The sequence below is a fragment of the Anopheles marshallii genome, chromosome 2, assembly GCF_943734725.1.
Source record: "Anopheles marshallii chromosome 2, idAnoMarsDA_429_01, whole genome shotgun sequence".
Taxonomy (NCBI): Eukaryota; Metazoa; Arthropoda; class Insecta; order Diptera; family Culicidae; genus Anopheles; species Anopheles marshallii.
In genome coordinates, this window is record NC_071326.1 from 9,172,014 (window position 1) to 9,188,177 (window position 16,164).

Below are 16,164 nucleotides of genomic sequence, written 5' to 3' on the forward strand. Positions count from 1 at the left end.
TGTGTTTGGCAGTCCATTATCTTGTGCATCTTTAAGAATAGGAAAATACCCTTTCCAAACCTAAACCTGGCAGTGAGTGTTTCTTTGTTCACAATGTGAAATAAAAAAAAAAAAACCCAAAGTAAACCTAATGGAAGATGTAATAACCGTTCATCAAACACACGCACCGCACCGTTCGAGTCCCCCCTCCCAAAAAGCACAACTTAGAAACGTTCAACAGTGCCGCCACAAAGACACTCGGGCCACTTGTCGCCAAAAAACCCAGACGTATCGTTAAAAGCAGAACCGTATGTGAAGCGACACTGCCTGCATAACGCAACACAGCAGACGGTCCGGTTGGGTGGTGGGACCTTGGAGGTGCCTGGAGGTGATGAAGGTGCGTTGAAATTTATGCACGCCAAACTATAGCCGGACTCGTGCCATGCTACCGGACAAGTAATAGGACGGAGCGCTAGTAACGGGTCCGGCAATATTCGCTGGGGACCGTTTGTGGGGGAACATCGGCAAGGCTGTCCGGTAGCTTATGCTACACACGGAAAGTAAATTATTCCTCAACGAAAAAAAAAAGATTACTTCCTCACTCGGCACGGTCGGGTTTGCGGACAAGCAGACTGTAGAGCGATACCGCACCAGTGGACAATTCCGGCAGCCAAGAACCGAGGGCTTCTAATATAACCCAAAGGCAATAAATAAGATGGTTTGGTGGTGACAAAGAAAACGATGGCAAAGGGTGAGCTGAGAAGGGGGTGTGTGTTGGGGTTGTATGTTGCCCCGTTCCCGGTTTGCCCAGCGCCTCGGTACCCGGAATCGAAATCGTTCAGACGTGCCCGTGAAGCTTAAGCATCAAATTGATTCGAAAATATTCGTTCCGCTTTCGGGGTCCTTCTTAAGGAGTTGTCGGGGTCCTTCACTTTGGGGCAGGACTGAGTGCGACTGAGTGTTGCTACATGACGTCGTTTGGGTCAGCCGGAATTGACACAATGTCGGTTGCTTTTGTTTTGTCCCTTTGCCACGAGCGAGGGCGAGTGTGGCGTATGACAAACCACCGCGTGAGAACCGTCCTGCGGCTTGTTGCGGTTGGTGTGATAAAAGCAACCTTTCCCGAGTAATGTATTTTTATTGTTAACCTTGCCATAGGAGTTCGATAAAACTTTTTCGAAAACACTAACCGATCGGCCACGAAACTTTTGCGGCCCGTATGGGAGAGTGGTTGCAGCACCGCACAACACGTACACATTTAAATCATAGCGATAAAACCGTCCGTCCATCGGGGACGCCCCATCGTGCGTCATCGTTACCGTGCGCGGTTTACCCCCCCGGGTGGCATAATGACCGTGGGAAAGAAGCAGTTCATTGGTTCGTGGACCCGGTCCCGGTACAAGTGCCAGGGCTAGAAGCTGCTTAGCCTATGCAAGCCCGCTCGTCCGTTATGGTATCACCCCCAACCGAACCCGACCCTTCTGGGCGCATTTCCGGTGCCGTTAACTTCCGAAACCGTCGTGCTACGTCCTGCGGTCATGTTGTTAATCATAACATATGGTACACAATTATCGTAAAGTGCGCCAAAAGACGATCTTTTCAGCACTCATTCCGGTTTGGGGCCCATGTTACCACGCTTCCTGCCGGGAGCGGCGAGCCCAGTGCGCCCCGTTTGGTGGAACATGTCGGACAGGTGCTGATGGGTGATTTGGAAACAAAATGCTTTTAGTTGATTGAAACCGGTCTCCGGCCAGGTGGTGGTAAGGGAAGAGTTGGATTTCCAGTGCGAAAACAGACCAAAGGCAGACCAATTGTTATTACATTATCGTGCCAGATTGTACTGCTGGTAGTCAGGCGTTTTTATGTTCCGCTGGCAGGCGTTTGTTTTGTTACGTATTTTGTAAGGTTTGTTTGTTTGTTTTGCCGGAACCTATGGGAATGGATACCGTTGGAGGTATTGGTTTTTAAAGTTGAGGGATTATTTTTTTGTTAAAGTTGCAAACTCAGTGCACTCGGTTGAGTTTTGTGTTGTTTATTATTGGTAACTTAACGATGCATGGCTGGAGATTGATTTCGTCGTTTAAACTGCAGCATCACTTACCATATTTCAACGTACATATTGTAAAGTCTGTATAATATCCCCAATTTCAAAGGGAACCTCCTTCTTTTTTATATACTTTGAACAAGTTGTATATTTTCAACATTTCATACATACACAACATGCTTACATTCGAAAATAAACAAATCTTACAGAAACTTACTTACAGAAATCGACTTTCCTTTCCTTTCCTTTTTCAGAAATCGACTTACAGAAATTTTCCTTTGGGGCACATTTTTGACAACTAAGTCCTAAGACTAAGTTGACAGATGACAGCTCTCGGCTGTGATGGGAAAATAGTTGTGCTGTGAAAGTAAGATCTAGAGGTGGAACTATAGTAAAACAATGATCTCATAGGACTAAGCAAAATGACCATGTAAATAAACATTACAGACAGATAAATGATTACATTCACAAGCAGAACGGCTCCAAATGTGCACGGGTTTTAAAGCCACACTTGACCAACTCCCGAAATTCACAACCTTACGCAGTTTATGAGATTTAAGACCAAATGTTTAACAACTAATTAGTCTCAGCAATAAATTAAATTTAAAACATAGTACAAAAGGTAAGCCTTTGTCGATCAATACCTGCATTTGAAGGTTTAAATCCACCCAATCCATTGTCAAGAGCTGAACTGAACGTTCCCGACCCCGTTAGATGGTAAATATTTGCCAACTAGGCAAATGATCATGAACTAGACTATGTGTGTGTGTGTGCCTGCTGAGGATGACATTATTGTGTGCGAGTGTGCAACATAGTGCTGCTGATTCATCATAAATTCATTACCGCACACAAACACACACACACGCGCGCGCGCGCCAGTCAAATGGAGTGATGATAAGGCACACAGCTTAATGAGAAATCATTTCCTACATAAATAATGATGCTAATTGATTTTCCCTCAGGCGACTAAGTACACAGGGTTTCTGCATCCAGCACGTGTAGTGTTGGATGCCACCGTCTCGGGCCCGGAGTCGCACTGGTTGCGTGAAAACAGCGACACACGCAATCGGAACGTTCCGCTGTGTGATGAAGCAATTAGTTGACTTTAGAAGTCATGCAGTGCATGCGATACTGGTTCATATTGGCTTACACAAAGACAGATCTTGATATCTTGGCGCAAGGGGTATGCCACGAATGGTGCGCCAGCTTCTTCGGCACTGGTGTGTTGTTGCCCGTGGAGTGATGCTTTTGTAATTGGGTAGGATTCACTTTATGGCACGAGTTAAACGTGTTGGACCATTAGGTACGGGAATTGGTAAAGTTTCCCCTTTTCGACCCGCAAGGTTCACGGACTGTTTTGCTGTTAACGATCGATGGGGGTTGTACCGGTGGGTGCACTGTGCACCGAATGATGGAGACATTCGAAATTCGGCTCTCTCAATCGTTTGGCTGAACACAATGTTGGTTTTGATATTTCTTTAATGCCCCTCGAGCTTCACCATTCAACTGTTCAAGTCTTTTAAACTTATAGCTTAGAGCAAAGGGAGTTTTTGAGCTTAGCCTTTCGGTAGCAGTGGTTCAGATGAGGTTGGATCCATTGCTTCGAATGATTGATTCCTTATACCATTTGATACGTTTTTAACTCTTTGCTTCCATTTCTTTTAATAAAACTTCAAATCAATCGTTTTATGATTTGATGAAACTATCTGCTTGCTGTGAACCGCTCTAACAGGGGCACGTAACGAGTGCAAAATATTAAAATTTCCTTCCGGTTGCAATGGAAAAAAATAGAATAATTTATATGCACGCTACGCGGTACATCGTAAAGTGTAATCTAATAAAAGGGCTTTTGCAGTTGTTTCCCTCATTCGCAACGCGCCCATCCCATCCCCGTCCACCGCTCCACAAAAGGCCCATTCGCACAAACTACCGGCCAAAACCGACCGAACCGACCCGGCATAAATTATAATCAAGCGGAAACTGTGCCTATCTTTCGCATCCGATCGTGAAGGTGAAAGAATTTATCCACCGTTTACCGCACGGCGAAAATCGGGAAGGTGCAGCAAGAGGCGTCACGGTCCCGGTAGAAAATATGACGGGTAAGGTTTCGTCCCGACGACCCGAGGTTTTGATCCACGATCAGCACCGGAATGCAACGTGATGGCACGATGCAATGGGTTTCCTCGATTTTACCGGCAGTTTGAAGTGTGCCGCTTACCCGCCCGAACCCGGCCCGCTGGTTTTTGCTTTCTGCAGCGAGAAAAACCATAAAAATCCCCCGTCAGTACTTCAATGGGAAGACTAATAAAAAGCTCAAATAGTGGTGCAAGGGTGGAAAAAAAGACGGGGAAAAAACACGCAACGGGACGGACTGTGGGAATCCATCTCCGTGTGGGTCTTCACCGAAGACCGAAGACCGAAAAATGGTGGGAGAGGCGGAACAGGAAATGATTTATTCATATTCATTGGGAAGGAAAATTGGTTTTAAACGAAGGATCAAATTGCCGTTCGCAAAAGGCACTGGAGTGCTAGGCGTCAGTTGGCGAACCATCCCTCGTAGCGTAGGATCATCTTCGAGCTGATCTGGAATCGACCGTGCTGCAATCGACTGTGGGCAAGCGAATCACAGCTCCGTACAGTCACTTTGGTCGGTCACAGATTTAAAGCAGAATGAGAATTAAACTCATTAGTCACGTTTAGTCAGTCGGAAGCATTGGCATTTATCCGAATTGTGAATGAAAATGCTACGGCTTATGAGCTCTCTTATGAGGGGCTCGCAATGAGCTTGTTTCTCACGATTATTTTAGCGACAAGTGCCATTTGAATCAAATACGCTTGGTTTTGTTGTGTAATTTTTAAGCATCTTAAAGGAAGGTTCATAATATCACACCTCGCTCAAAGAAGTCTTGGGGCCGTTTGATCGATAAACTCAGATAAATCTTTTTCGAGATCTTCTAATGATCGTCAATTTTTAACTCTCAGGAAATTTTGCAATGGAGATGGCGGTAAGGTCCTGATTACATGATGGACTATATTAACAAGACAACTTCCCAACTTAGTTCCCTGATTTTCGAGTCACTACAGCGTTTTCTGATGGATCGCAACCAATCGTCTGACTTTTCTGGTAAATCATTAGCTTCCAGAACCGTTTCATCAAGTTATTGTATAGTCGTACGAAAAAAAAACTCACAATAAACGATTTTCTTCTAGTCCCACCAAACACACAATAAAATCTTCATGGTCGTCAATCCTGACTTGGTTATGCATTTGAGCTGCTTCACTGTGAAGTGATGCACTGTGATCGTTTCCACACAACATTGTCGTATAGTACATCCATTTCTTATAGCCGGTTATGATCCCTTTAAGAAATAGGTCATTTTAATCCCGCTTGGTGAAGGTTTCACAGAAGAAAATTTTGGTCTGCCATGTTTTTTGTTGGTGTTAATTGGTATATCATTTAAGCTTCATGTTTCTTTAAGAATCCAACGTGAAGGACATGGCTTAAAATTGTTTCATGATCGGTCTTCAACTCCTGGGCGACAACTAACATGGCGGTTCACTTCGAAGATATCAATGTGTCAATCGACATTCAGCACGAATAAAAATACTGGCTTTATTTTTCTCCAACCTACTGTTTTAAAAGACAATCGGCAGGTTGATAGAGTGAACTAGAATCGCCATCGCAGCTACAATCAATTGAACAGATGTCGAAATAACATGTCCTATGGAATCATCTCTTTGAATCTTGGTTATTATTGTTACATTTCGTACCATTAATATAATCGATTATTATGATTTAATAGTCTTTGTTTTATTGTCATGATGGTTGACGCAAGTACAACAAATATTCTAAACATTTGCTTGCCTTCTAATAAAATGCGCATGGAGACGCATGGTACTTTAGTGGTACAAACACTGAAACACCATGCGCCTCCATTGATAAGAGCAACCCAAGTTCGAAATGTAATTAATTACATCGCAAGAAAAAAATAAATAAAACAAGCAAAAACATTAACTGCCCGCGACCTATTTCATGCCGTTCGTAGACGGTTGAGCCGGTTTTAGCGCTTTTAATTAATCGCTCAACTGGCGCTGAATAGTTCAACTCCCATTGTACCATTATTCCATTGACAAGGGCGACAAAGCAAATGAACTAAATGTCTGTGTGTATGTGTGTGTATATTTTTCTTTCTCTGTATCGGTGTGTAAAGCCCTGCGTGCCCTGTGAGTTGGTCTGCGATTGTCACACAAATTATAGGCAATAAATCTCGGCACGCCCAGCATCGCTTGCAGACGATGGGTGGCTGGGCTGGTCCCTTTGCCCCCTTTGCAAGGCCCGCGTGGTTCGTCCTCAACGCAATTAAGAAGCCGTTTCGGACGAACAAAAAGACAAACACGAGAAAAAGTCGCTCATCTGCGCTGCTGCAGGCGGGTGGTGTTTAACTGCGGGGCCACCAACAACCCGCCGGATGTTGGCTTACTTATTCATTCGCACGGAAAGGGCTTACGGAAAAGTGGACATCCGTGGCGGCTAGGACGCATGTCACGCATCACTGCCCTTGAAGGCTAATTGATTATCAGCCGTGTGTCGTGGGAGAAAAGCGGTCCCAGCAACTCACACACTTTCACCGCCTTGTTCGGTCGGTGCCGGGTTACGGCGTCAAGTCCAGTGAGTCCGTACGAGGGATTAAAATGTTGTTCCTGATTGTTTCGTTTTCATTAGATTGATTGATTGGATCCACTCGGTTGGGAAAGATCGAGCATCGCACCAGACTTCCATATGTAAATATATGCGTAACCCAGCACAGATGTTTCGTTGCTGTTTGGCCGAGCTTTGGACGGTCCTTACTGTACCATCATGCAATTAGTTGAAGCAATATTGTGAGCGGGAAAATATTTTGTATTAGAAAGATCGTGTGCGAGATGGATGCTTAACTTTTATGCTTCAAACCGTGTTTTATTGGACGATCTGGGTATACTTTTATCGTCCTCGAAGGAAAACCCGTTCGGATGCGTTTGATGTGTGACTCTTGGGATTGAGAGACTATAAAAAGCAGACACTAGTTAATAAAAGAGGCTTTTGAGCTTGAGTTGCACATACTTTCATAAAAATGACTCAAGAGGAATTTAACAGCTCAATATGCATACAGTCTGTATCCAGTTTATGCTGCCACAGTTAGTTAAAAATGGCAGAAGTTGGGCATTTTCATCATTGCTCCATAAATGAAATGATTGAAATAAACACGCTCAAACATCGTCTCAACATTGGGGAAAATGTAAAATCTATTCACCCCTAGTTTCATCACAAAATAACCTCCCGTTTCAACGTGCTTCTGAAACCAAGACAGTAAAAAGCGTCGCTAAGTTGCAAAAAATTTACATTAACGCATTTCCGTTCCGCATCGTTAGAGCTTAGCGATGCATGTCACTCACCTTTTACAACCATCACCTCATCGAAAAGTTCCTCGCAAATATGACATAATTCTCCTGCACCATCCCGTGCAGGATAGATTGAAAAGTAAAACCCACGACCTCGCAAGCATGTTTGGCATTCCGATGGGTGAATGATGATGGAGCGCGGTACGCGAGCATATCAATATTCATGGGGTGGCACCTCACCGGGCACGTACTGTATTGACTCGCGGACTGCACTACTGTGCACGCACGTAACATCTGCCAGATTACGCACCAAACTCGAAGAACTTAGGCGTTGCGGTTTGGCGTGGCTCTAGCGCTTAGCGACCGTCCACAGGACCTGTTTGTCTGTTGCCACGACGCGCCGCAGAAGAATGAATGTTGAATAGGGGAGGGGGGGGTTCGAGAATTCAATTATGATTTATTTTTGCATCTTGATTATGTTGAACAAAACAGGGAGCAACCGTAGCTGGTTTTTTGTTGTGTTTTGTGCCTGTGCGTAGCTACACATGTTTGCATATTGTTCGCATTGGTTCAGCATCTTTCTTCCCGAACCATCGGATTTTCTTTGGCCGTGTACCATTTTTGTTGTTGTTGTTGATTTTGCTTTGTTCTTATGCTTTCTTTTTTTCCTTTTCTTTTCTCTCCCATCACCATAACAGCACGTGCCCTAACTGGTGGATAAGCGTTCTTGCGCGATGCCGTGCGTTGCCATCGGCGGAACAGACACAGCACGGTTGGATGACCGGAAAATGGTGTGAAAAACAGTCGAAACTAATCGAATGCCCTCTTTATCACCCAGCGCAACCTGTGGTGGGTCTGGTACTGGTGCGTAGATATCACACTGGAAACGAAGCGCTGTTAGTTGCTAACAGTGCCGGCGTACTGTTTTTGTTTGGTTGCCCTGGGTGGAAGCATCGCAACGGTTCGCACCACTATCCCACCACCGACGCAAGCAAAACCGGGCATGGATGGACGCAAGGCGCGCACGAAATGAAAAATGTCTTCGCTGAGGAAATCCGCATCGTTCCGCTCGAGAATTCCCGTACGGCGAACGCGCCTACCGCACAGACGCTGTACCAGCCCGGACCAGTCCGTGGTCACGATCGGGCACAGCCACGGGTCGGAATCGTCCATCGCCACCGGGCCTAACGACGCCGGGGCAGGTCTGTTTGGGAAAGTGGTTGGCCAGCAGCCAAAAGCTTGGTACGATCGGAGCCATTGCTACTCGTCCTCGAGCTATTCGAGCAGCGACGAAAGCTGCGACTCGGAAGCGGCTCCATTTCAGGTGAGTTTTTTTTGTGGGCGAAATCCCATCCTTTGGGGGTATGCACAAGCACCCACGAATGACAACCGCCATGTCGTACCGGCCTACATTTAGGCGCTTTGCTGGCAGCGAGTTTGTGAAACATTTTATTTCATGTTATGCGGTTGGCACTACCGGTTCTGTTTGTTTGGCCACTTATCAGGTGAAAAAGGAGTAGCAATTGTATCGGCAATCTGATTTCGATAGGCTGCGGCGTAACAAAAGAACGCAAACATGAATGGCAATAAGGGCTTTCCAGGCCCAGCGATGACAGGGATAGGTCATTGTATTCCTTGAGTACTAACTATGGAAGTGTGGAGGTTGTTTTCTTCGAAGTGGAATAAAATTATCCATTTGAAGGATTGGACATTGGACACTATTAAAATGTAGCTAAACAGTCAATAGACCATAGAAATAGGCCATAGACATAGCCAAATAAAGTGTACTTCCATGGATGTCAATGCAATAACTCCGTCTATCGTGGAATATCTTCAGTTCATTGTTCGTGAACCGGACCACCATTCCAACTGCAGGGCTTTTTCCTTTAAAGTTCAAGGTTTTAGAAAATTATATTAAGTACATTAACAGAACCAGATTATAATTAATCGTTTTTTCAGCATGATTCACACACTTCATTCTAGATATCTTCAGATAACAATTTTCGCTTTACGTTCACACTCAAACGCTTCAAAAACACTACGAGATGAAGTCTTTTGGAGGCAATTATTTTTGCCATTTTTTCGGTGTGTACTAGCATAGGAGGTTTTAAGATTCGTAGATTGTTTTATTTTATTCATGTACACCAGCCAGTGGATATGGTGATTAAATTATTAAAAGCTTCATTTGCGAAAACAAATACCGCACCGTGGTAGGAAAATGAAACACAATGCTGCTGCGGCAGCGTGGCCGGTGGATGCGATTGATCATGAAACGTTAAAAACCTATCAGCCAACGTGTGATTGCTTTTGATTTATTTATTACCCAGCGCAGAAAGTCCCTTTGTTGCATTGGTTTTTGTATGGTGGTGTTGCATGCGATAGTACTGTGAAGGTTAGGAACTTAACTGAAATGGAGTTTACTTTCCGTGGCTAAACGTTTGAGCAAGGTGTACAAATAGCATAAAATCTAGGACCTGGAATGGAGTAAAACTGTGAAAACCCGATCGAAATAGACACCATTCACTGAGCAAAGAATGCATGGCACCCAAGGCCATTTGGAGTACGAATTCAGGCAACCACAATCGATATTGCTTTATTTATTAAATTTGAGTAAGTGGTAAACAAACGAACGCTACCATTGTGTGAGTAAGCCACACGGCAAACAGAACGAATGTGTACGAAACGACACCTAATGGCATGAACGTTTCATGAAGGAATGTCCACTGAAAAAAAAAGATGGTAAAATACACAGCACATTTTCATAAATACTAAAAGCAGATTTATGTGCCATTTCGATTGCAGCATCTCCTGAATCAATCATCGGTTGCAACCAGTGCTGGCGGAGCGTCGTACACACAACGGCAACAACAGGAGCAGCAGCACCAGCACCGGGTACTGGTGGGCCACCGGCAGCACGACGGCGCTCCGTACCAACACTTTGACCAGCCAGAGTTCCTACCGCACCAGCCACAACAGCCGCACCACCAGTCCTTTGGAGCGTCCAGTTGTTTAAGCACCTCGACCGATGCGATGAGTCTCGACGGGTTGCTGGATTGCGTCAGCACGGGCACCTTCTCCTGTCCACCATCGCCAAAATCGAAATCATATTTGGGTAAGCGATTATTTACGACACACAACCCATTTTGCGTAAAATGCGGCAGGTTTGCACACGCGAACGCGTGTTTGGGGGTGCGGTTTGCTGTGAGAGGTTTGCGGTTGGTGGTGGTCGGGTTTTTGGGTATTTCGCATGGAATTTAACTTTCGGGAATGTCAGATTCTGATACCGAGCAAGTAGTGTTCCCTGAAGCTGTGTCACGGTTCGCTGCACGTTAATACGCTGACACTTATTAATTCGATATGAGTTCGATTTTCTGCCATTAGTGTGCATGAGTAAAGCGAAGCGTATGGGTTTTGGAGTGGAAATGTTTTGTTCCCAAAAAGTGTGCCAGCCGATTTCAATTATTTTTGCTGTCAATTTTAATATTACATTCGTTGAAAGTAATTACAGTATTAATTGCATGGTAAGGCAATTTACAGAATGCAAACTAGCAATAACGAACTTGATTTACTTCAGAGTATGCAATCCGCATTTCAAACCGCCTTAAGTTATGCAATTTGTGGAGGAAAACGCATCCTTTACCGATCTTTGCTTATTTTTTATCCCTTCCGCACAAGCAAACTTCCAGAATAGAGAGCAAAATATTGAAAGAACGATCTACAATCTTGCGATGTGACCTCGAATGGAAACTCCAAGGCAAAGAATTCGTGAACACCCCAGGAATGTTAAACCGAATTTGCTTTATTGCATTGCACTGTCTTTATTACTATTCCTGGTCCAAGTTTTCGGTGCTTTTTTCTGCGACCATTCGCCACTATCGATGGCTTGTTGAAGCGGGAGAAAAAAAGAGAGAGAGAGAACCGTGCCCGGATAGAAATACCAGCGGTACTAAAATACTTCACGAACTCATTCCCACCGCTTTCTTCATCTCTCTCTCTTCGCAGATAATGGCGACGGTGGTCAGCAGTCGGGCTTTTACGAGTCGCTGGAAGAGTTGAATTACGCACTCAAAACGCTCATAATATCGGATTCGTTTCAAGCGCAACGAAACATGCGGAATGCAGCGTCTACGGATACCGCCGATGGGTCGGTCTCACTGTCCGGAACCGTGGAATGTACGGTCCCGTTCGGTGCATCGTACGAAACAGGACCACAGCAGCAGGGACACCACCGGCCGGAGGATGTAAGGGTTGGTGAAAATCTGAGCAGTACACAGGAATTCGCCGGACCCAACCAACAGAATTATCATCATCGTTCACCTCATGAGCAGCAGCAGGAACGGGAGGCCACAGTAGTGGAGGAAGATGATGATTTGATTAAGCAGCGGAAACTAAGCGATTGGTATTACATTAAGACGGCCCCTACCAAGAAACCTTCGAGTCCATTCGAGCGTCGACGGGCCAACGGAAGCCGTCTGGCGAATGATGCTGCAAGGCGCACGGGACGGTTCCCTCCGACGCTAACGCCTCGGGCTTCCAATCCGGACATTGCTGGAGATGAGCGTTTGCAGATGAGAGCGACTGCCGACAGTAAGCATCCCACGCTAGGGGTACTCTCCACGGCCAAACTGGGGGAGTTAGGTGATCGTAAATATCCGTCACCAATTCCGCGGCCTCGCCGATTCCCACCCGCGATGGTACCTGCGGATGCTCAACCTAGCTGGGAGCAGGAGTCCCGCTGGCATCATCAACATCCGGGTGCGGTCACCAAATCCGCTTCCTCTTCCAGCGTCAATCTTGGACTACGGGGCCATTTGAATTCGTTGGGTACGGGTCGCGGGCCCAACGGGCCCAACGTTCGCCTCCACTCAAACTCGGACCTACAGCAGGCCGGCACACGGAAGGCAATTGCACCTGCCCTGCTGCAGGATGATTCGCTCGGCAGTCTCGACGATAGTTCATCGCTGGCCGTTCTCGGTGGCTCGCCAGCGTTCGAATTGCCGGACGATCGGGACCGATTTTCACCCTACTTTCGACGGCGCAATCCGCACCAACTCGTACCGCAATGGTTCCCACCTCCACCACCACCCCCGTACCATTACCCGCATCAGCACGGCCATCAGCAGGAGCCGCGGAATATTTATGAGAACTTTCCACCATCGGCCAATCAGCACGCGTCAATGGAAGGGCACGTGAACGATGGTGGCGCAAAACCCGAAACCTTGTCGCCCATACCAACGGCAAGAATACGAACCACCACCAGCTCCAACATTCACGCTTCCGGACCGCTGTCCAACCCTCACACCAACCGTCCGGCACCCACACCACTGTACGGCATCGAGGAGAACGAAGTGTTTCAGTACAAAGTACCAATCGCGTCAGGCGGCAGTGACAAGCGACCACTACCGAGGCCACCGATCGACTCGGACGATGAGACCGGTCAAGGCCAAGGCAGGATGGTGGCGGAGAAGAAGAGCTCCCTCACGCGGGTAAGTACGCACAGTCGCCGTTTCCACCAAGTACCAATAGCAAAAAAAAAAACTTGCGCCAGAATAAATGTCGGCATCCGTGTTGGTGACAGGCTACGCTATTGAAACGGAGGCAAATGTTCGCCAACGCTGTCATTTTCTATTTTCCTCGATTCAGCCATTCGGTTGGCTGTATTCTTCTGCGGAAGCTTCGGATGCAAACTACTTGGAATTCAATATTCATTATACAGTGCGCAAGTTCGCTGTTGATCGACCGTGTTTAGGTTCGGGAGACACTGAGGTTCCTTAGAAAAAACCCCACCCCACAATGCGGCATCTGTTTGGGGTGCTATCGAGGGACGTGGAACCATGCCGTGCTGGACAGTGCCGTTGGCTCGGTTTTGAATAATTATACGCTTCGATCATGATTGCATTTTTTGTCGTGCTGTGCTGAACTCGTGCTGCTGCATAAAAACGAAGCGGCTGTACCACTGGAAGAAGAGTGCACAGTGCAACGGGTCCTGGCCCTGTAATTATGCTGCCTCAAATCATTGGATGACTGTTGATGCAAAAAGCTCATCAAACGACAACAACAATAAGCTTACCTTTGGAGATTATGCAATCCGATGTAGCGAAGCTGAGTTCTGGGATTATAACGCCTAAAAGTATGCAATTGCTATATTAGTTCATGGAGTTGTTCGAAAATAAGTTTGATCGGACGATGAAATTGCGTATCTACGAACTCGAGCATCCAAATCCCCCATCATGCTATAATGAACTTTTGCAGTCAAAATATCCAATTAATCCAGAGGATCGACTTGATTGCAATTCGCCAGGAAATTTGTGTTTACCAAACACACACGCACACATCACACGCTCTGATAAATCAACAAGTATCATTCGAACAAGAAAGTTACATGGAAGTCTCAAATATCTCGTGAATGTGCCATTTGCCTGTGGAGTCCATGGAAAGACCCAATTCAATAACACATTGCAGTTGATGCGGTCGCCGTTGTGTTTGAGAGGAGAACTTTAGCATTTCAATTCCATCACGGTCACAGCTCCTCACATGCGACCTATTTCTTGGGATCACGAGCCGAAATGAAAGCAGAGGATGAAATTGGCAAATTTGGTATCATCGTCCCGTACGCTGGGAAACTAGCCTGGCACAGTAAAACATCCACCGGCCATAGATGGTTGCCGAGCGCCTCCGGTAAGGTCAGGTTGCCTTTCGGTTTTTTGAAAGACCGCAAAACGACAGGGTCAAAGGATGGTAGTACCGGCCAAAGAAATCGACTTTTCGGAGTAAAATATGGTTCCATTCGCCGCTTCCCTGAACGACACAGCATGGATAGTTGTGTCCGTGGCTCCACAGTTTTGTGGGATGACGTGCATGGGGAAGGTGATGTTTTTTTTCTCCTCCTCGTTCGTTCTTTTTGAGTTGAAGCTACAAACAAATTGAAATGAAGCAGGTCCCGCAAATGAGGGTTCGAAGTAAATGGCGGATGTAGTACCAGTACCAATCCCGGAGGGCCACTCTGCGCTTGATGAGGAATGAAAGGAACGGCCAAAGGAATGGAAGAAACTGCAAACGAGGAGCAAATGGGAAGCAAAGGCACGATTCGATATAGTAGAAGATATGCGATTCGAATGGGGCGAACGTTCGGTCATCTTTTTTAGAAGGCCCGTTGACCGGACCAGATCGAAAAAGCAACAGCTGGTGCTTTTTGGACGAGAAGCTGAGTTCCAACTAGACCTTTGACTTTTGCCTCGTCCTATCGTCGTCGTGTGTGTGTCGTACGACCGTGTGCTTTCTCATTGATGGCCAAAGAAGAGCACCCGTGTGCACGTGTGTCTATTTCGACGTGTTTGGAAGGATTGGTTGTCGAAAGCCACAAAACCGCACCACATGAGCACCGTGGCACGAAAACCAACTAGCATGTTGTAGGGCAGGTACACGGGATGCCGGATGTCTATTGCTTGCCACGGCATGATATCATTCGAACTCACCCGGCCAAGCACACGCTTGAATCGGCAAAGCGATATGCCGTTTCGAATTAAAAGAAAGAGTCCCCGAGGAACGTTTGCGAGGACCGTTTTAAGGGTTCGGCGTGTGAAACTGAGCTTGGAGGAATGCCCGAAGAAAGTGGTCTTTTGCCTTCTGTAGGTTTTTTTTTTGTCATGGCCTAGGCGTAGTGTTCGTGCCATCGCGATGTTTCAGCGGTTTCTGAGAAATTTGCCGAGAATTGTGATACTATACGCCCTATAGCCATCCGTCGATGGTTTAAATCTGTTGCTGTGACATTTGCTAAATATTAGATAAGAATATGTCACCGTTGCACAGTGAGCAGGTTGGAACACGTACGAGAATAACAGAGTAGGCGTTGGAAAATGTGGTGATTTGATGGAGTGGTAAACAGTGTGGAATTCGCGCTTAAATCTCATAACAATATCGCTTTTCTGGCTGTTCTCCATCGTATTATTTATTTTCGACAGTTTCTGAAAAAGTTCGATAGTAAAACTGCAACGTATGTACACAATATCTCATGTCGACTTACTTTTCAAACTCGCAACCTAAAACTATGCGAATTAAGTAATTTTCCGATGGAGACGCCTGGTTTCTCACGTCTTTAGAAATTGCCACATAGAAATTGCTCACACAAAATAAAATGAAAACAGTATATTAAGTTCAATTTTACAACGTGCCTTTAAGCTTTTAAAACATTTTTAAACAACATTTCCAATTTTTAAATGACTGAGACTGATGAAAGGTTGCAAAAACAACACCGAATTCATCTGACACGTCCACTGTCAAATAAAGCACCTCTTTCTTTTATGACCATTATGGAAGGGAAGGTCCGCCGGAAAATGTATGTTCGCGCTCAGTTCGCATCACCATTGTCATGCGTCACAGGGGCAAGCTGTTTTAAAATTTAATTCTAATTGCATCAAGCCGAGAGTCGGTCGAGTTCAGTTAACTGTTGGACTCAGTCACTTGAGGAACGAAACACTTCAGGGTGCGTCGCGCATAATCGTTAAGAAAACAGATACGATCGTAAAAGAATTTACGAGCACAAATTGCAAGATTGTGCCGGGTTTTTCATCTCGTTTTTCCCATGCGCTCACACTCGCTTCACACTGTAGCTTCACCCGAGCAGCAGTGCTTTACGATGATGGTTAATGATTTTGCTGGTTGTGTTGCCGTTTTATGTGGGTCATGTTTTACACCGTCGGTTGATTATTATGGAGATACATTTTTGGAGAGATAATTAGAAGGATGTTGGTTGGTATTTTTGC

General features: G+C 45.8%; 1 protein-coding gene across 1 annotated transcript in view; it reads left to right on the forward strand.

Moving 5' to 3' along the window:
• Window positions 1-8,438: 8,438 nt before the first annotated feature.
• Window positions 8,439-16,164, forward strand: part of LOC128708417 (uncharacterized) — a 52,804-nt gene continuing 45,078 nt past the window's right edge. The window contains exons 1-3 of the mRNA XM_053803395.1: window positions 8,439-8,726; window positions 10,205-10,514; window positions 11,405-12,888. Of these exons, the coding sequence (XP_053659370.1) occupies window positions 8,439-8,726; window positions 10,205-10,514; window positions 11,405-12,888 (2,082 nt within the window). The remainder of the gene's footprint in view (window positions 8,727-10,204; window positions 10,515-11,404; window positions 12,889-16,164) is intronic.